The sequence below is a fragment of the Pavona decussata genome, unplaced genomic scaffold (genome assembly GCF_977016875.1).
Source record: "Pavona decussata unplaced genomic scaffold, jaPavDecu1.1 SCAFFOLD_329, whole genome shotgun sequence".
Classification (NCBI taxonomy): domain Eukaryota; kingdom Metazoa; phylum Cnidaria; class Anthozoa; order Scleractinia; family Agariciidae; genus Pavona; species Pavona decussata.
In genome coordinates this window covers 390,029-412,028 of record NW_028145717.1, presented here as the reverse complement: position 1 = coordinate 412,028, position 22,000 = coordinate 390,029, and the positions used below count along the sequence as shown (strand labels likewise).

The 22,000-nt window shown below is 38.6% G+C and overlaps 1 protein-coding gene and 1 pseudogene across 1 annotated transcript; one reads left to right on the top strand and one right to left on the bottom strand.

Moving 5' to 3' along the window:
• Positions 1–2,682: 2,682 nt before the first annotated feature.
• Positions 2,683–5,606, bottom strand: LOC146453556 (uncharacterized; annotated as a pseudogene).
• Positions 5,607–6,933: 1,327 nt separating this feature from the next.
• LOC146453555 (uncharacterized) lies at positions 6,934–17,987 on the top strand. Its single transcript, XM_085096492.1, has 4 exons — positions 6,934–7,054; positions 8,131–8,303; positions 12,492–12,731; positions 17,863–17,987. Exons 1-4 carry the CDS (start codon positions 6,963–6,965, stop codon positions 17,985–17,987), a joined length of 630 nt encoding a protein of 209 aa, XP_084952618.1. The 5' UTR covers positions 6,934–6,962.
• Positions 17,988–22,000: the final 4,013 nt, after the last annotated feature.

Genomic DNA, 22,000 nt, shown 5'->3' with positions numbered 1-22,000 from the left:
TGTTAAATTATGTTTAGTTTATTCACTTTTGTTATGAAGTAGGATACCTCTAGTCAATGATAATGCAGCTTTTCTCCTTAAACATCTTAATATTACCGCCGTTCTGTGTTTGAATTCGTATAAACTGACTCGTTAATTTGTTTAAGGGTCCATAAGTGTTGTTGTAGTGAAATTAAATGCCCGCTGTAAAAGCTGATAAAAATTTAGGGGTTACCAAATGCCATTATCTTTATTTACGTGGGCAAAGACTTGACAGCGCTACTTTGAATAAATTATCATACTGTCGACCAATTCAAGTTTCCATTTTATCATTTTTGACAAAATTTTCACACAAATTTTTCACAAAATGTCGAACATGGTGTATTTTCAAATCATTACAAAGTCCCCTTTATACGCAATCAAACTCGTACTTCTTGTAATCGCCAGTAGGTTGCCAAATCTACAGTGGACGCCAGTTAAAAGATCACTTTATGTCTGGGTACCGCTTAAGGGAATGTTATTTTTCTGCGTCTACATCAGTCTCATTTCATTACTTTTTTGTTGCTATAATTTTACCATGAGTGTTTCACATACATTGTAAATTGCCAAAAATCGTCTTCTCTATTTACTCCAGCGCAAAGCATACATTTCACAACTCTTAATTATTTACTTTGTAAATGTATCGCCGAGCATATTTTAGTAAATGTCTGTTCAAGAAACTCCTTAACTCTTCGATTCGATAGCACAAATACATCAGTTTAGGTGACTTATACACTCTCGGATTGGCTGTAGGAGTCTCCCATGCCCAGCCTTTAGTCATCTGGAAGACTCGCATGTCATACGAAATTCTCTACTAAAGCAAATAATTATCTCATGCTGTACGAAAAAGCTCACCGACTTTTTCTTTTAAATAAAAATGTTTCGTATAAAAGAAAATAAAACAATTTTTTAAATATGGTAATGATGGGATCCGTGTCACGCCATCAATCAATCATGACATCATTTGTTCAAGTAACACGTCAAGCGCTATAAAGAAAGCAAAATGCATCTGTTCCTTAATTAAAACTTTGAACGTTTCCAAAGTACACATTAACAACAAAACTCTCATCTCGCCGGCTCTTAAATGTCTGGATAGGTACCTTTCCATGAAAGTCTCATGAGAAAGCTTCAAAATTGGGATGTGAAAAAAAGTGAAAATTCAAATTATCCCCAAACCCCACTGCAACAGAAGCAATTATAAATTTATTTAAAAAATTCAAGCGGGTCAAGTTTGCATAATCAACCTTTTTCTTTTTCTCCAGTACTCTGCTTTTAATAGCAACACACAGTAGTACCTTTATTGTCCGCCAGAAATTTGAGATTGGTGACTCTCCTAACTATATTTATGTTACAAAATTGCTACCTAATCTTGAAGACTCGCCTTCAGTTCGTTGAGCCGTAATAATTAATGTATTAGATTATTGTTTTTAAAGTTAAATTAAGGTTTCCAGCACCTCTGGTGATAATTGCTAGCTATTATTGTTATCATTATTTTATTTTAATACGTGGCGGCGTAAACAAAAGTTCCATTTTAGCAGAGAGCTTCTGGTTTACTACAGGAAGGCGATTGTCTGCATTATAGTATTGTGACAAACACATTGAAAACATTTGGCATTTTAACGTTATTATATAGGCTTGCGTACATAATGATTTCCTCATTAATTCTCATGTTAACACGCACAGTGGTCTCTCTGCGTTTGGTAACCTATACTGGCTTGCAAAAGGGTCCTTTCCTATCCATGGACTCAATTTAACTGCTTTAAGCATTTTATGGAGGGGTTTCGCTATAGTTGCAGGTTCCAAGCTTTTACGTTAAGTTGGTATAACCCCTTTCTAGACCTAGGGGTTCCTGATTCTGCCTGCGGGACTTTGAACCTGAATAACTTTTTTAATATTTGAGCAAACGGCCTCACATTTCAGGACGTTATCGGAAATTTATCTGAAAAGAATTTCATACCATTGGTTACTGTTTATTGACTTTGATGTTGCCATGACAACCAATTTTTGACAAGCGTATTTTCAGAAATAGAAGATGACTTTTTTCCTTATTTACAGTAACTTTTATTTCTTTTAGCCCATATTAGTGTTCCTTTATTGGTTTTGATTACTTTTCGTTCAATTTCGGCGCTTTCCTAAAGTTTTGGGGAAATCCGCAAATCCAATATGGCGGATCCAAAATGGCCCCCATTTGACAATCATGATCTCATGACAACGTCACAAGACGTCATAACTTCTCGTTGCGGACCTCAAAGGAAAGATCTTTCGATGTATTACGTATCCTCCAAGGCTCGTCGCAATAGCTTTTATACTTCTGAAATTGTGGAATCTGGCGCTGTGAAAAGGCAATGTGATTAACAGTCGTGCTATGAGGGCAATTCTAAAGAAATCAAAATCGCTTATTTCCCCAACTCCAGGTATCTTGTGAAACGATGCAACTAAAATTACTTAATATCAAATTACTGGAAAATTACTCAGGGGAATTAAACACAAAAAAAGACAGTACTAATTTAGGACATTATTTTCAAATGGTTTGTTTATTTGAGCATTTAACTGAGCTACAATGACAGTTTTTTATTATCCTCTCTACCCGTAGAAAGTAAAGGCTGATTATTGGTGCAACGGTGACGGGAAAAAAATCACCTTTCCAGCATGGAAATACTTGTCTTACTTTTTGTGCTGTTTTGGAGTAAGAACGGCATCATCGCCAGCCGAGGTGAGTTCATATTGTTTCTCTTTCTGGCGGCAATTTGTCTGTACATGTGCACGTCCTTGAGTTACAATCCATATCTTCAAAGCATAAAACATCTTCCATGCTGTTCATGGAATGATACAACGAAAATCTACCAGGGATCAAGGAATTACGGATTTTGGAACTGACTAGATACGCTGATCAGAATCTTTTCTGTGAGAACTATTGTAGGGAAATTTCGCAACACGTCCATAACACCCGTCCTTTCTGGCTTGTCTCCCCCTGTTTCAAAATTGGGTGTTAGTGGTGACGTTTAATACATTTAATTGTCCACAAACGATCCAACCGTGAACCGTAAGTGGGAAAAATGGCAAACAAAGACGCAAATTAGGTAACTTGGACCATCAACAGAAACGTACTTCAAGGGGTTCCGTCAAACCATCCCAACAAAAAAATGATAACCATTCCAGTTTAATTTTAAAAATAACAATGTTAGTCACTTAATCTTTCATAACACTCTAATACCACTAACGTGAGATATTAATCAGATATTTACAGAAGCCATGACTGGACTATTTGGTCCCGATTTCCTATGAGTGATCCTTTATAATTATAGTTAGTGGTGTTCTCGAAGACGTCGTTAGTGGAATGTTTTCAGCATATTAACAGGAATAAGTTAAGGACGGTGCCTACTAATTAACAAATGGTAAACGCCATAGCATGTACTATTGAGTTATGGGTGCACGCGGGAGGTTGCTAAGCACGAAAGAAGCGTAAGAGTTACTTTAGCTTCTTGAGTACTTAGCAAACCTCCCAAGTGCATCCGTAACTCAATAGTACACGCTATGGCGTTTACCATTTGTTTTATAAAATAACACTGAGACATTGGGACAACAGAGCTGCTTTTATTGAGGTACATCGCAAAATATGTTGGTGTAGTCTTACATGACAGGAGAAAATAAGCGCGCGAAAATTCATTCATGGCAAGCGACTTCACACCAGCAACTCGATAAAGTTTAATCACGTTTCCTGAAATATCGATCAAAATCCTCTTTCTAAGGTTTGTATCCAACAACCGGTGAAATAGTTCGATAGAATTATGAGCAAACTCAGGGGAAAAAAGTAGACAACCGTCCAAAGTTATTAAAACACGAAGGACTGAATTTCAGAGAATGAACCGCTCAAGCAGTTTAAGGCCTGGGTCAAGGGCTTTTAAGAGGAAAAATGGTTTATTCTAGATAACTTTAACAAATTCAATGGCACTGAACTGAAATTTGGAAGATAAAAAGCTCTTATCATTCTGAAAATTTCTAAGCATAATAAGTAGTGCTAGAGATCACGTGACATGTCACGTGATCATTTTTGTGAAAAAAACAAAGATTTGACAGGTAGGCGACGGTTTTAAGAGATAACATCAAACAAAAACGCGTTTCTAATAAAGATTAAATATCTCCATCGCTTCACGTTTGGAATGATCGTCTATTGTTCTCCAGAAAAAATTTATCAGGGCAAAGGTCATTTTTTAGACCACAATTCAACCTTTGATCGTTAATTTCTCCAATTTAAAAACTTAAGGACAGTCATTCCAAACGTAGAAAGTTAAATATTTAAAATCTGCTTCGGAAACACTAATTTAGTTATCTTTATAAAAAAAAATCGCCGCCATATCGCCGATTTACGAAATTCTCATTTTCTGGTCACGTGATGTGTCACGTGATCAAAATTATACGTTAAGGCAAAAGAAAACATCAAGTTAAATATTCAGGGAAAATTTCATCCTGTTCTAGGCAAACAAACCGAAGATATAGGGGATCATTCATAATTTCTGAACACCCTTCAAACCCAGGCCTTAAACTGCTTTAGCGTTGAAAACAATTTTCACATTTTGAATGGTGCATTCGCTGAAGAGCGATTTTGTTGCCACTTGTTTGGCCTGGAACGACGTGGATTGCCGAGAAGTTTCTGATGGCTGCCTGTGATTGTTGGCAGAAGGAGAACTGAAGGCTTGGCTACAGTTATGGAGCTGTGAGGTCGAAGGCCGCGAATTGTAGCTTACCAGAGACTGCTCACTGCGGCGTCCAGAAATTGCCATTATGTGGCGGTTTGAAATCCTGGCGTTGGACCAGAGAGTGATCGCAGTGGCTCTTACACAATGGTTTGTGTAGACTTTGGATAAACGTGCTTCTTTGCTGATGGTCTTTATCATTTTAGCGAGGCTTTTTATTCCAAGCGGTCGTGCTTCGTACCAAACGGCATCTAGAGCCATGCTATTTTTCTTGGGATATTGAAAAAACGCAGTACACTTTGGATTGACCTTCTGGAGATACAATTTGAGGGCCTTGTAGCCGTTACCTTCGTCTTCGGTCTCATACATTCTGGCTTCTTTTTCCGTGCTTTCAACGTCCTTAAGCCCTCCGGGATGATTCTTTGATAATTCATCGTGACTCATGGTTGCGTAATTTCTTCCAGCCGCATCGGTTTCGAACTTGAAGCTGTTCGTTGTCAAGCTTTTTTGCCCTTCAAGGCCCCTTCTGCAGAAAATTAGGACATGAAACCAAACGTTTCTCAGCAAGGAAAGCGGTGACGACAAGGACAACACTTCACTTGATTTCAGCTTCTGGAGGTCTTCCTCCTCGATAGCAGGTTGTGCGAGACATTTTCTTTGCCGCTTCGTTTTAGATTTTTTATTTGCGCATCTAGCATGAGGTTTGATCTTGCAAATCTTGGGTCAGTTGAAATTTGTAGGCCTCTGCTAAATGGCGGGGCATTGAGGAATCTTTCTATCGAATGGCGAAATCCCAGCAAGGTAGATTTACTGTAATCTTCGCCCTTTTTCGTTCTCGCTTCTGCATAAAATCTGCGAATGTTTTGATCCAGCTGACCTATTTTCATCGCTTCAAGCGGGGTTTGATTTTTTTTTTCTGCACACCATGCTAAATATAAAACAAAAGGAAACGGACTATCAAAATTTGGTTTGTAATTGAACTTAACTCTTTAACATTTTTTATCTGTTATCAAAGTAAGGGCTTTTTAAAATCGTGGCGTAAAAACAACAAATTGAAAAGGTAATTTCGTCGACATTGTCAGCGCATTAGCATTTTATTGGGGCTATACATATCTTAACAGAAACAATTTCTTTAATAAGTCGTTTTGTCTTTATCGTAAAGCCTATTAATGAGTTCCAACTAAGCTTTAATAACCTGCTGTTTACCTTTAAATGTGGACACAGACCAGTTTGTGACTTCCTTCGTCTTTTTTGAGTGTCGTTCACTTATAAGGTCGTCAAGATCGCTTTCGCTTAAACTTGCGAATCTCTTTGCAGGTGGCTCGGCAAAAATACTCCCAAATAGGTCGAAGGATGGATATTCTGTTTCTTCTTCAGATAACTGAGGGGACAGTCTAGCATTTTTGGCAGAAGGGATGTCAGCCATTATTTTGGAAACAATCTCTGTCAAAATAAATTATTTGCTTTATAAACATTTGCACACACGTCAGCAGCATACACCCATGGGCAAATAGTAGATGCTGAATTGACCAATCAGAGCGCTCGCTTCGCTTTAGTTATGTTATAATACAGGAGTATTTTTGCGCAATTTATGACTATGCGGAAAAAGCAGTTCTTTTCAAGGTCTACTGGAATCCAAAAAGAAAACTGGGAGTAACCACGATTTTTTTAGAAATAATTAAGCAACAATGATTCTAAAAAGCTGTAAAATACAAAGGGCTATATGGCATTATTCCTAAATTAAAGCTTTATTATCGGTGAGAAAGAGCAATTGCTAAGTTCTGCTTTCTTCGCATAGCTGTAAACCTCACAAAAACTATCCCTGTGTCAGTAGGCATTATCTATAGGAAACCCAAGTTTTTCGAGACTCGCAGTAACAAAAGTAGGCACCGTCCTTAACAAACACATGATCGTTACAGTCATATGCTTCACATATGACATACGTCCTGCATAAGTTGGGATCAGTGATGTCGAAAAACGTCCATTGGGCTTGTTGATGAGCAAGAACAGATGGTAAATTCTGAGCTTTGTCGTGTAGCAAGTAACATTGATTCACTTATTGCTTCTGACAGGTAGAGGATGTTTCAGTATCATAAAATTTTCTTTCACTAATTATCTTACTATTTTTGTTATCGTGTCCAAGTCGTAAGTAAGGTGTTCATTGAACTACTTTTGCTTGGAATAGAATGTGGTTCAGTGATAAACAATTCCCTTTCAAGCCCTGGATATCCAAACAGCTACCCGAAGAATATGAATTGCAGTTATTCGGTTCCAATTCCAGAGGGCATGGCGCTGTTGATTAACTTTGACGACTTTAGCCTGGTGTATCACCCGACTTGTAGGTAAGTAAATGCACAGCTTTTGACATGAAAAGCACTGCTGTAGTGCTGTATTTGTCAATTAATATAGGCATATCATTGAAACTGAAGCTACTGTATCGTATGACAACTGAAGCTTTCCTAAATGAAGCTTTCCTGAATGAAAAATGTATTCAGATTAGAATTTGTTTTAAGATGCACGGCGTACAATTCTTAATCCGAGACGATAAACGCGCAAGCGATTTGAAGGAACTGGAAGTCCATTCATGAAGTGAATTTATCGAAGCGTGCAGAGCCAGTTTTTTGAAATTTCGCCAAAAAACAGTTAGTATTACGAAGAATCGGTCAATTAGAAAGGTATATAAGTACAAATTTACAATCAGACCAGTGACTTCTTGTGAATTGGATTCCCACGAGTATTCGAACATTACCAAGAAAGTCTGTGATCTGAGATGTCCGCTTGCTCTCGGCTAGATAAAAGGACAATTTGATCCTGAAGCACAATTTCTTCGCCCGTTAATTATCGTACTTCTGCTGTTGAAACTGTTGAGTATTCCTTAGCAATTTTTCTTTCAGTTTATCGTTTCGGAAAGGTGTGTTTTCTCTCTGAGAAAAGCGAAATTGGCGTCTGAAAATTAATAGTTTTGCGAGACACGATGACACGGGCCCGGTTTGTTCTCTTTTTTCCTTTTCTTTACTTTTGTTTTGTTTTTTGGAAGTCAAAAACTCCAATCCCAAAGAAGAAGTAGGCAGATCTCTCTCATCAGCTGGTTCGCTTGTTGCCATCTATAGTTAAACGTTTTGCTGTAGTTTTTCCCCGTTTTTGAATGCAAAATGCCGAAGTCACTTCACAGAAAAGATTTTTCTTCTCTAGCCATTTGTTTGCTGACGTCATCAGCGTGCACAATAGGAATATGAAGCACGCGCGCACAATTGAATTTGGTTGCACGAATTTACTAGCTATGCCATAAACTTCCTCCATAGACGAAGCTGTCTATTGGGTGCATCAATCACCCCTGTGACACCATTTTACTATTTCTACCTCTATATACGACAATTCTATTTGCGTATCCTCTAAGACTGATTATTTTGCTTTGTAGATGGGACTATTTGATGATCACTAATGAGAAGAAACAATCACTTGGTGTGTATTGTGGTAAGAGGACTGGGGAGAAGATTTCTGTGACAGGAAGCAAGGCAGTGCTAACATTCCGCTCAGACGCTGGTGTTCAAAAGAAAGGATTTCGATTATCTTTTACCAGTGGTCCACCAGGTAAAAACAGATAACTGAAAACATCATCATCCTAAAATTACAAATTAATGTTGCTCTTTTAGCGATCAATGTTCATGGTTAAAATTGCTGAAAAGGGGCTTAAATCTGATCTAAAAAACTTAAAAACGTTTCCCAATTTTTGAACCGTATCTCTGGTCCTGCTCCGGGGGACAATGAATCTGAAATTCAAAATCACTGCTTTATATGTCGGCTCCCAAGAGATCTCAACAGCGACACATGAGCCCTTGGGAACTCCATTCTTTCGTTCACAGAGTTCTTGTTAATGTTTGAGTGTAAAGACTCCAAAACAATTCTGCGCTTGTTATTAGTTTCATTCCTTTCAAGAATATGCCGTGTTAGAGTGGATGTCGTGAGCAGTTTTTTCGGCATGTTGTCGGGTTGCCGACTCTTTACTTGCGGCACGCGCGGGATCGTTTTCTACTCTTCCCGAAGCCCAGCACCGTTTGCTCTCACCAATGTAGGAAAAATCACAGTCTTGGCATTCAACTCTGTAAACGATGCCTGCTATTCTTTCTTCCGGTGGACGGTCCTTCGGTTTTTTGAAGACAGATGTAGGTGTGCGTATTGGCTTAAAGGCAGTATTTATGTTGAACTTTTGCAGTGTGAGTTTTATCCTGTGCGATACCCCTTTTACATAGGGTACCACGGCAAGGCCAACAGGGTCAGGATGGTGGTTTTGCGGAACAGACCTTGGTTGGGCAGCATTTTCAATGAATTTGGTGGGATATCCATTGACCTGTAGGCTGTCCTGGACGTAGGATGTTTCCTCTGTTCTCAGGGCCTCGCTACGAAGGGATGGTGTCCGCGTGGGGCATCAACGTGCTGATGACAGATCTTTTATGTTGCGCACGGTGGTGTGAATCAAATGCTAAGTTATTGTTGGTATGGGTAGCTTTTCGGTAGACTTGCACCTCAACTTCACCATTGGAGAGGGTGGATACATTAGTATCCAGGAACGCGATGGTAGGTTTACTGCCCATGGGTTTGGTGCGCTCTACCATAGGCGTACGGGCAATTTTTTACCAGGTGAACCATTTGCCCAAAAAATTTTCGTTAGTTGCCCAATTTTTAAGAAACAGTCGAAAAGAAACGAAGGTCATAAGATGCACTACCATTAGGCCTACATATGAAGAGAAAATATTCTTACATATGAATCTATCCGTATGAGCTCATAAAACACGTTAAAAGAAATAGTTGTCTCTGCCATTTCGACGGCCAAAGATATCAATGATAAGGTCAGAGTTAGACACGTTGTTGCCCCAGGGTGCTGCCGAGTTAAGTTTTCAATCTGCGCAAGGCACTGAATGATCGTTCTGCAAAACACGATGTAATAGGTAACACTGAAAGGACATGTACACCACATCAGAAAACCCTGGAACATATCAAATGGATCATTCTCGTGCATTGTCTCCAGCTGCTTTCTGAAACAGTCATGTAGCCTAATCTGCGCACACGACGAAAACTCGCGTAATTTTCTTCTCGGCTTCTAGATTCTCGCCGTCGATTTTGTAAAATTTAGCAACGCGGGAGAAGCTCTCTTTATCAGGTGTTTCACTATGACAGCCGGATATTTCCCAAAGCACAGAGTATTTCCTGGTCATTTCCGCACAACCTGAGCTCAAGCTCGGACAGCATATTGTCGATGGACGCATGGTAAGTGTTAATACGGTGGTGCGATTCCGGTGCAGGTGCATTTGTCCTTGTGCGTGTTCACCTACAAGGGCTTGAAGGCGGCGCGATGGCGTTTGTCTGGGTGCCCTGGCGGATCAAAGATCAAATAGAAGGTCGCAGCTTCTTCGCAACTACTTAAGTTGCGTACTAACTGCGAGGATCTTTCTTCTATTTGAACTTTCATCCGCAATTCAAAATTTATGCTTCATATATTTACATTCATTTATTCATCCTTCACGGGTTACGAACTCACAAAATGACCAGCTCCCAGTTGGCTTCATAGCTCAGTTGGTAGAGCACTGCACCGGCATCGCAGAGGTCATGGGTTTAATTACCGTTCAAGCTTCAATTTTTTCAGGCTTTCTTTTCGCGAGGATCTTTCTTCCATTTAATAACCAGAAACTCATCAAGTGTTAGCCAACAACTGTCTCGTATGATTGTAACTACAACTGATGTCAAAATTGTTGACACATTTACATTTTTAACAACCTATTTCGTCGCTGTGATCCCTTTTTGCCCCCTTTCCCCCTCGCATGTCCTTTCATCCCCCCCCCCCCCCATTTCCCAAACAATGTTCAGTTGCACGGCAATTGCCGTGATCTCGTGGTACAAACAAGCAACAGTTGGATGGGTGAGCGGGGTCTTTTTGACAGTTTAATTCGCAAAAGAAAGAGTGGTGTTATTTGGTGGACTGAAACTACTAAAGGAACACAATGTATCAACTAATTATGTCGCCAATTGTAGCCTTTATCTGGCTTCACCACGCCGACTTCAGGTTAAAACAGAAAATATCTCTCTCTTCGAAAAAACAGGGCTTTGGTTTTTGGTCAGGTTTGTCTTGTCCTTCCAGATATGATTTGACTCCAGCTTGCTTTGGATGACTTGTAAGGCTAAATCGACAGGAATAGAGGTGAATAGGGATACGACGTCGAAAGATACGATTTCCTCGTCTGGTCTGACTGTCTGGGCCTGTACGAAATCCGCGAATTCCTTTGAGTTCTTTATCGTGTCGCCATGGTCTGAACGTAGGGGGCTGAGCAAAACTGCCAAATACTTGGAAACGTGGTAGGTAGGGGACCCGATACTACTATTGATAGACCCCTTAGACCTATTACGTCCACGACAGCCTACAGGCCAATGGATATCCCACCAAATTCATTGAAAATGCTGCCCAACCAAGGTCTAGTCCGCAAAACCGCCATCCTGACCCTGTTGGATTTGCCGTGGTCGCCTTTGTGAAAGGGGTATCGGACAGGGTAAAACTCACACTGCAACAGTTCAACATAAATACTGCTTTTAAGCACATACGCTCACTAGCTTCTGTCTTCAAAAACCGAAGGACCGGCCACCGGAAGAAGAAATAGCAGGCATCGTTTACAGAGTTGAATGCAAAGACTGCGATTTTTCCGACATTGGTGAGAGCAAACGGTGCCGGGCCTCGAGAAGTGTAGAGCACGATCCCGCGCGTGCCGCAAGTAAATTGTAGGAAATCCGACAACATGCCGAAAAAACCACGCACGACATCCATCCACGCTTCTGCACCTCCACCCCCCTGTTTTGAAAGAAGAAGCCTTAAGGAATAGTCCACGCCTTACAGTGTTACAAGCGAAGAAAACATATCGTTGTTTTCTTAAAGCGAAGATTGAGTCTGCCTTCGAAGACTGCAGCTAATTTCATTATGCCCCTATAAATTGGATTTCATTGTAAAGTAAACGTTTCATCGTAAATTTGTACTGATACATTTCTTTTTTGTCCGATTCCTCGTATCCCTATACAGCATTCGCAAACGTTTTGTAAAACAATACATAGTTCGGGTCAAACTAACTAGCACAGTAGTCCAAATGGCTTGTTTACCTTTCGTCAAAGCCAATCAAAAATTGAACGCTCGTCTGAATAAATTTTCCATTTGGAGAAGGATTGTTGATTTTGGGCAAACAGTAATTTTAAGCCACGCGATTTGGCCTGGATTCAAACTGTATCCAGGAAACTTGCGCACGCTAAATAAAGACTTGACTTTCTGGAGAGCCTTTCTTCTCGCGGAGTTAAGAAAGGCTCAAGTAACAGGGATTTCTAGTGTATTAAAAGAAAAGAAAACAGACATTCAGACCACCACACGCATTTTATAATCTGTACTGTAATTATTTTATCTTGTAATCATCTGTTGTAACTATACTTTTCTTTGTATGTTAATTTTATGTAAATAGTGTGAAATAAATGAACCTGAACCTGTACCTGATTCGTATCAAGGGTAAAACAATGTGGGTCAACGATGATTCGCGCCTATGAGTCTTTCGATGCCTAGAGATAATCAAGGGTAACTTAGATGCCCTACCCAGTTAATTGAATAAATAGAGAAATGTATTTCTGATATCTTCCTCTCTTTACAGAAATAATTCTCATTTAATTTATCTCTCATTTCTTTGTAATTTTGTTTTGCTTTTTCTTTAGATCTAATGGAGTGCCGCTAAGCTATTGAATCGATTTATTTTGTCTTAGTTTCACCCGACGTATTGTCCCCAGCTGCTGTTGTACGAGCCGTACAAGGCCTCAAACTCTCCCTGTGTTCAGCCGTGGGAACTCTTCCCATACACATGGCGGTGATAAAGAACTCAACAACTCTGGTTAATACAACTTCAAACATTGCAAGCATCCAAGTAAACAAAGAAGGAAACTTTACATGCCGAGCCACTAGCAAGTATGGAAATGCTGAGAAAAAGGTCGATGTCATTTTCATCGGTGAGTCACCCATAATGTTTCATTTTGAAAGAATTCTTAGCATCTCGCACTCTTAAGACTTTGGCACCATTCTTAATAATAGTAAATTTAATAATCAAAAAATATATATCGCTTTGCTTCTATAAAATATCCAATTGTGCCTTACAATAATTTAAATTAATAGGATAAATTAGGACCTATAAATAACTTTCAGTTAAGTGAGTGGGTGTAACTGGCCCTTTTTTTTTCTTGCATTTTTTAAAATTATGTCAAAGTTATTTCGGTTGCTTTTTATCCTTTCCACCCCAAAAGTTGAAATTCAGTGTGACCACTCTGAGAAATCTGCTAAGTATCTGAAAGAGACTTTTTTTTTTGTAATTTTGCTTTTCGAATTATAAATTAAAAAAAAAAAGAATTCGACGTTGACAGTGCAATATGGAGTTAAGTTAGTCGCCCGGAATATATTTGTGGTGTGCAATATGAGCTCGTGATTCGCATAAAGTGGAATCTCGTCGTAAGCCGTTCCAACCAGAGGGTCTCAAATTACCCTTTTTCACGCTTTCTAGGTAAATCAATAATTTGGTACAATGGAAGTCTGATTGGTTACCTTTTTCATCTCAGGTAAACTAAAAAAGCTACCATTTTTCATGGCTTTTTCATAAGTAAGTAAAAAAAAAAGTTATTAACGTCGCAATGCAGTGCGTGCAGGTCACTCACCTCCCTCCTGGGTTTAGATAAACCCAAAAAGACTAAACGATTCACCATGAGAATTCAAAGCTACAGAAGCTCGCAGCATCAATATTTATCTTATTTTCATTTTAACTTTTTGTAATTATTTTCTGATAAACAACAGCCGGCCCTCAACTGATAGCGCATCCAATGTTTATTATTCTCGTATTTTCTGCTGTCTTTTGTTTGGTTACTTGTTTAGTTGGTTACATTTGGTTGGTTGGTTGGCTGATTGGCCGTAATTCGTGAACAATGCAAATTTTTTTTCAATGATTTTTCCTCAGTAAAGACAAACAGATTTATATTAAGATGAAATTTGAGGCACCGACAGCTGAAAAACGATTGAAAAGCACTGACCTTAACGAAGGAACAAAACATATCCCAATAAAATCAACCAGAACACTAGACTGACTATTTTTCAATTCAAGATCATTCATCTCATCTTACTCATTATCATATTAGCGAGTATCTTCATGCAAGTGACTGATATAGATTAATGTCGGACATAACGTTACTCGTGAGGTCACCGCGATTTGCAAAGTTGCGTGCCATGTTGCACCTTCTCTCTCTCCTTCTTTTTTTTTTTTACTAGCACCTAGTTCTGTCTCTTTTCTAATGAAATTAAATTTGAAGTTTTTGAACATAATCAATGTTTTGATTTAACTGCTTCTTAAAATTAGGAACGTAGACAATAAAATAACATAATAATCACCTTTCAAATGGTTTTCCGGTTAGGATATAACCATAGCATAAAGTTAACCCTCGGACGTACATGCAAACTCATAAACTCATATCCCCGCCTTGGCACAAAGTGGTGAGGTGGTGTTGTAACCCCCCCCCCCCCCACCCCCTTCCTCCCTAGCGTTTTCGTTACGTTACGATATTTTGAAAAAAAATACTTTAATGGATAGTCTGTTATGTCGTCTACAACATGATGTTAATATTATGGGATTCAAATGCAAATGTTCTTGCTGGGGGCCAGTGACGTCATCATTAGCTTTTAGTGCCTTCACTAAATTACACAGCAAGAACTTGAGAAAGGTGGCATACTTTTTCAACTTGCAATCCTAGCCATCCCCAGCTCAGGTATAATGAATAGTAGTTTCTGTGCACTAGTAGAGTTATTGTTAGCAAGACTCTACCATTATTTTAACGATTTCATTAAAACACATATGTTTTCTGGCTTTTCATAGTGACACTTAATTAGGTGGCAGTGCCCCTTTAAATATTACCTGTTTTCCCAGCAACTTTTAGCAATCTTCAAAGGTGGCTTTAACAGGATGCCTGCCTGAAAATGTTTACTGTAATAGTCTCCTTTATGATTTACCGACCACTCATATTAATAAGCTGCAACGCGTGCAAAATGCAGCTGCTTTGCTGATTTGTTTAACGCCGTGCTTTAGCCATGTTACTCCCGTGTTATTTTCTTTACATTGGCTACCAGTAATTTTAGAATTGATTTTAAGATTTTAATAATTACTTTTAAGGCCATACATGGCCAAGCACCTGGTCACATTTGTAATCTAATTAATGTTAGAAATTTTTCCACGTATAGTCTTCGCTCGAAATGTGAGCTTTTGTTAGTACCATCATCCACGAAAACAAAGAAGACACTCGCTGACAGGGCTTTTATTGCTGCTGCACCACCCCTCTGGAATAAACTGCCGAGTGCAATAAGGGACGAGGATAATCTTAAACGTTTTAAGTCCAAATTGAAGACATTTTTTAGAATTGCTTACAATACAAATAGCTTTTGATGTAAGAATTTTAAATAACTATTTTTAATGAATTATTCTAATTTCTTACATACTTTGTAAGGCGCATTTGATCATAACCACATGTTAATTTGCGCCTAAGAAATATTAGTTACTATTAAATATTAAGTATTTTTTTTAGAAATGAACAACAAACAAGAATAGTTGTTCGGAGTGTTCGAGAAGTTTGACTTCAAATGAAGTTTGTGGATGCTTCGTTCTTTCACCTTATTTTGAACTCTTTTAGTTAGCCAGAAAACAGCACTTTCACCGCATTTTGAAATTTTTACGAAACTCTCAACATGAAAAAGTATGATTTTTGAAAAGAGTTCACCAAAATATTTTTTTTACCAATATCTACCTCGTTCTCAGGGACCGCTCTCTTCCCCCTTCGAGAAAGGGTCCTGAATTGAGCAGATTACATGACTGCATACGACAAACCTATTCCCAGGTGGGGTACCCTCGCTCCAGCGTTTTGTTCGCAAGAGCCGAACAGTTTCATACGGTCTGCAAAAATCGTCTATTAGGTAGAATCTGTTGAATTTCAAATGGCCAAAGAATCAGAGGTTTTTTTTAATGTTTTTTTTTTTCTTTCATTTAAGTACCACACATTACTTACAATACTAACATTATTTACATTATTTACAAAACTAAATTTCTAACAATGCGTAACACTATTTACAATATAGTAACATTACTTGCAATAATAACTACTGAATACAACACTTATGTTAGTTATGCTAGCTATTTTTATAATACATATAATTTTTATTTTTTAACCTAGTTTTCTACAGTTTGTCACTAAGGGAGAAAAAACGAGAGCACTGTACCGTTATAAAGTATCTAGAGTGTACAGTCTATATTTTTTCCATTTAAGTTTGTGACTGGACTCGTTCTTATTTGACTTCGTTTTTTGGCATTCTAATCGATAAACGTAGTTGATCTTATTGGTGAATATTCTAAAAGAAGGATGGATACCTTTTTGGCGACAATCATAAATATATTGCTTAGCTAAAATTACAAGATGATTTAATAAAAGAAAATCTTCCATTCTCTGCCAGATTTCCAAAAGAATATCAGTGTTAGAAAGTTCATCTAAGTCTATTTAAAGTCCTCGTGGATACAAAATCGCGGGAATTCCAATACAAAATTTTAAATAGATACTTAGTAACGAATTCATTCCTCTGTAAAATAGGTCTAATAACTTCGCCATTATGCACATTCTGTGAGCAAGAGAACAAATCCCTCGAACATTTATTTATTACGTGCTCCTATACTACGAGTTTCTGGCTGGACTTTATTTGTTGATGCAAAAGAATAAATATAGACTTAAAGAATCAGAGGTTGATAATTAATTTCACAACATGAATCAGAGTATTTATATACAGTAGAACTGTTTCCAGGAAGTCCAGCAGAACTACCACCAGCAGTAATGGGTACGTCCTTTGCTCTGTAAAATGAAATTTAGTTCACCAATAATTCCTTTAGTAACGGCATTACAATTCATCACTCAAATACATTGTTCTTGTTAATTTAATTTGCGAAGGGCAATAATGAACACATATTTAATCACCGATGTCCCATGACAAAGGACATTGTTTTTCGATCACAATCGAAAAACTCGGCTGAGCTCAATGTTTTTCATTTACCTACTGCTTATATTTAGGAACGCAGGCTATAAAATAACAAGAATTTGTTTTCAATTATATTCACGTTGGGCTTGCTTCAATTTAGTCCGTCGGTATTTTTGAATAACCGTAATTAGTCAAATACCTCGTTTGCTTACAATTCTATTGCCAAAAAATTATTGGTGTTTCATTCAGGAATACTAAAATTATCTTTTTTCCAACTTCACAACATTTCGAGCTTCGTTAAAAGGTGTAAAGCTGGCGATGCTTCTTCTCTAATCAAATCGCATGTTTGAGTTTTATCTCAAGAGTCTGCTATTGTCTGTCGGCCTCCCTCTGGCGTCCCGAAATGACAGTTTTTAAAATAATTCTTGCCGATTAACAACACTCCACCTGAGTGGAAGAAAGACGTAAACATCTTCCAGCTCTCAAGTTAGTGATGGGTGTGGAAATACTTGGTTGTAAATCCGCTTGTTGTCACAAACTTTGCAGCTGGCTTTAGGGAATTTATGAGAAAGCGACAACTGGAGACAACTGGATACGTTACTACCCCTCCCTGACGACAAATTTTGTGAAGCACCCAGATTTTGGGCGCATATGACCAGCCGGAGCCAGGGAGAAAGAGAGAGGAGCCTGGGAACGAGGTTGCACAAATTTCGCCATGTCATTTAGTGGTCCTTTATAAACTTAGTGTTTGGCAGAGGAAAATAATAAAGTATCCAGTAAACCAGTGGATTAAAATAAATAGTTTGTAGGTCATGAAACGTTGACAAACCCACTTATAGGAAAATTATCATTATATATAATTTCCCGCAGCTTTTAAGGGCGTTTTAAATGCTTTCCTTTCCATTAGGAAATTTATCATATGTCAAATATCGTCAGCTGTCAGAATTTTTAATAATACCAACAACAACAACAGCAACAACAGAACAAACACCTTGTGTGTGTCTTTTCTTGTTTGATAGCCACATGAAAGAAAAAATAAAAATATATGTGGAATACTTCTCATTTAGTTTTTATGTACTTTCTCTCTTTCATCAGCATGCTCCAAGCCTTGCGTTTGTTCTCCGTGGCAGCGCGATCGTACCTTGATAGAGGTCTCGTGTGCAGAGATGCAACTGACGTCAGTCCCAGGATCACTGCTGGCCGATACTAACGTGCTGTAAGCACTGTCTTTCTAAAACAAATAGCGCATAATCATAGTGAAAAGCAAACACGAATAAGGGATATGTCCAAACCGTACATGTTTCATGAATCAGTTAGCGAGTAAATACGTAGTTTACGATCACAGAGTGCAGACCACACTTATTTTTTTCACCGACATCCCATTCATGACTATTACTACTTATAAAGCCAGCTACACACCTGGCGATTTTATACGCTGATCGCAGCGAATTTGATCGCCAGCGAAAATCTCTTGCGATTTTCGCTTCCGATTAATGCGGACACACTTGGCGATTTTCTTCGCCGATCGCGGCGATGTGGCAGTTTCGAAAGGTCATGTCATAGAATAGGCCATTTCCGAAATGGCTTTGAACCTCATTATGAAAGCGAGGCTTCCTGCAAAGTTTTTGTTATGAAAATTAGTTTTCATTCATATGCAAACAAAACTTATTTTCATTTAAAAGGTTTTGCACCTAGCCTCGATTTCGTAATGAGGTTCAAAGCAACTTGGAAATGGCTTATTGCACAACCTGATGAATTGACTTTATTGGCGATTCGCAGTGATGAGCGTAGAAAATCGAGGGAACGGGCACAGTTGGCGAATGCCGGCGAGTTTAATCGCTGATATCTGACATACCAGATATCGGCGATTTTATACGCCGATCGCGGCGATCGGCGAAAATCGCAATCGCTGCACCGAGGAAACCTGGCGACTTTCGCCGATTGCGGCGATCGGCGTATAAAATCGCTAGGTGTGTCGCCGGCTTAATATTCCCACAAATTAAAAGTTAATAAATAAATGAGCAGCCATTTTAACCGATTACATTTACCCTTCATCTCACCAACAAAAAAAGTTTATATCTTGTTTAAGATATTAAACTTTGGCTCCCTAAATATTATATCTATATCGTAATGCGTATGGTCCGTTGGCCCCTGGTTCTTGTTTTTAAAATTGCACTCGCGAGTATCATACAGTACAGTTCTAATAACCAGCATTCGTAAATGTTGATTTCGCCAATTCAGCCAAAAGCAAAAAATGTAAAAAATTACCTGAAAAATGGTCACTTGGATGGGATTTGCTAAATAATTACGCCAAGGAAAACGTCATTCAAGGAAAACTACGAATAAGAATGAATCAAGGTATAAAAGTCGTCCGACAAATCCTAGTTCCACATGCACCTTGCACACAGGAATGGTCCAAATTGGCCAAAAACCTTACTTCTGTGCAAGAAGAGGCTGTCTTTTAGTTGTTATTATGTCACTAAATGGTTTTTGCCTGAAAAGGTTTACTTCCTTGGACTTATTTTTTCTTTTGATTATATTTAACAATTGCAATCGAATTTGAAGGTTAATATCCATGCACCATCATGTTTACCGACAACGAGATTAATAATGCTCGTTGGTTATACCAAGGCAAGGGATCAGCTATTCCCATGCCAAGAGTTGAGAAATAAATACGATCCTGAGTTTGGCCAGCCAATCAGAGCACGCAAACTTTCCGTATCACATAGACTCTACCTATTAGGTATTGGTGGGCTTGAAGCCGATCCTTTACTTTTGTTACTCGATTTAACTGTCCGTGTCCTATGTTTCAGTGGTTCAGTGAAATAAAAACATTTTGCGTTTCACGGGCTCGGTCTGTGGATTTAAAACGCGGTATTCTTATTGTCTCAGCTCTACCACTAGAACGTGTAACAAGAACTTTACCTGAATTTTTTATCTTTAATGGACTAGCTGTTCTCCAAGTGGACAAATAGATTCTCCATTTCTACTCCTGCGCTTTACCCTTCTTTACCATAGTTAACAAGAGTCATCACCATATAAAAAAGCAGGATAAAAAGGATTGTATGCCTTCACAGTTAGTTAACCCTTTCTATGCCTAAAGAACCGGGAAACCAACCGTTAGAGGTGTTGTTACCAATACATTCACTATCAGTTGGTGAATGTGAACACAACTTACCTCAAAATGGTGGCTATACCAAATTCGACAGGATCAAAAACACTAAAATCGTAAATTTTCATGTAACCGCTGAACTCAGGCGATTATTCGTCTCTTCTAAAAGTGTTTAGATCTACTGGGGAATGAATCACTTTACCTTTGTTCAGTCCGGCATTATGCAAGAAACAGTACAAAACCAGGGGCGTAACTGAAAATGATTACAAACTGATATAAACAAAAGACAATTAAACCTTTTTTCTTGGGCTTTTAAAGGATTTTCTTTGACCGCAATTTGTGCAATTTAGCGAGACAAAGCAAGCGATAGCCTGTTTTCAAGATACTTTAAAAAGTAACAAAATGACGCACAGGTTGAAGGTTGTAGTGTTGAGCTTTATGATGACGATACACTTATCTATTTTGCAAGCAAGTCTGTCAGTTAAATTCAAGCTCAGTTAACTGGTGGCCTAACTGATGTCCTAAGCTGGCTTCATGATAATTTTTTAATACTTAATCTTGTGAAAACGAAGATTGTGCTTGTTGGCACCCATCAGAGGACCGCAGAGGCTGACGACCTAGTTATAGAAATCAGTAACACGCGTTTAGAAAGGGTTAATAAGTTCAAATACCTTGGGGTCCTCCTAGCCAACACTCTATCCTGGAAGGACCACACAGAATATATTGGTAACAAGATCTCGTCAAGATCTCGTCAAGCCAACTTGCCTAATGGTCTGCAATACTATAGTTTTGCCATTATTTGATTACAGTTCGCCTGTCTGGGACAGTTGTGGGGCTGGGAGGAAAGATTACCTAGATAAGCTAAATAGACGTGCTGCATGCATTATTGAACGTCGATCAGTCGAGACTGAGGAGTTAAAATCAACACTTGGTTGGCCCAACCTACAAGCGCGCAGAAAATATCTCAGATGCCTTTTAATCCATAAATGTCTTCACGGAATAGCGCCTTCGTACTTATTTTCAGAGTTTAGGCACGCGCATCTTTACCATGGCTATGACACCAGAGGCCGTGATTTGTTGCGCCCTCCCTTCGCAAAAACTGCTAAGTATTAGGAAAGCTTCAGAATAAACGGCGCTCGAACTTACAACACCATCCCGAGAAGCATTAGACAGGTAGAGGCGTTCAGTGAATTTAAAACTAAACTTAAGTTCCATCTTAAGCAATAACGCCTGCGGTACATGCTGCATTTATAACTTAATTATTTGTGTTTCAATGTTTTGTATTGTACTGTGTCAGGGCTCCATTTAAACCAGCTCTGCTAAATTGGATGCCCCTGGATAAATATTGATTAAAAAAAAAACAAACAAACAAACAAGTCATATTTACTCTCGAAATTCGTCATATTCATAAACATGAGGAGGTTGACATTTGAAAGGTCTTTAATTTATTTTGCAGATGGTAAGGACAGGCGTTTTTCTCTTTGCCAATAAACAATCTGATATGAACCTATATGTTTTTCTCAGTGCGCGAGAGGGAGGAATACTGTAAACTATGCAATCTCATTGATTCAGGCAACGAGCGGAATTTTTCGATCTTGTCCACGAAACTGGGCAGATTTGTTGCAAGACCTGTGTACAAAAACGCTAGTGTGGATAAAAATATTTTGCTTCGTTTTCGCCAAGATGAAAATAGACACTTTTGAAAAAGCATCAGTGTGGATAGGGCCTGAAACGAAGGTCGGAAGAAATAGGTCAAAGTAAATTAAAGTTCAGCAATTCTTCTTATGAGTCATTCTCCCGTTTCTTTCTATGTTTGAAATACGCTAAACATCAGCTATCTTCTATACGGTAACCAGTTGCTACTTTGTTATTTATAGACTTCCGTTAGCAAGGGAACGCCTTTCAACGCCTAAACACCCTCTATGGAATGGTCTAGCTTCTTCCCTGAAAACTGACCGGCAATTATTGGGAGAAGACAAGAATTTATGCTTAGTTTGTTCAATTCTACTTGGCAGAAGGACAGTGTTGAATTGTCCATCCACCATTCACACTTTCTTCAAGAATATATTAGATAACGATATCCGTCAACATCAAAGTTTCAATTCGTGTTTAACCGGTCGG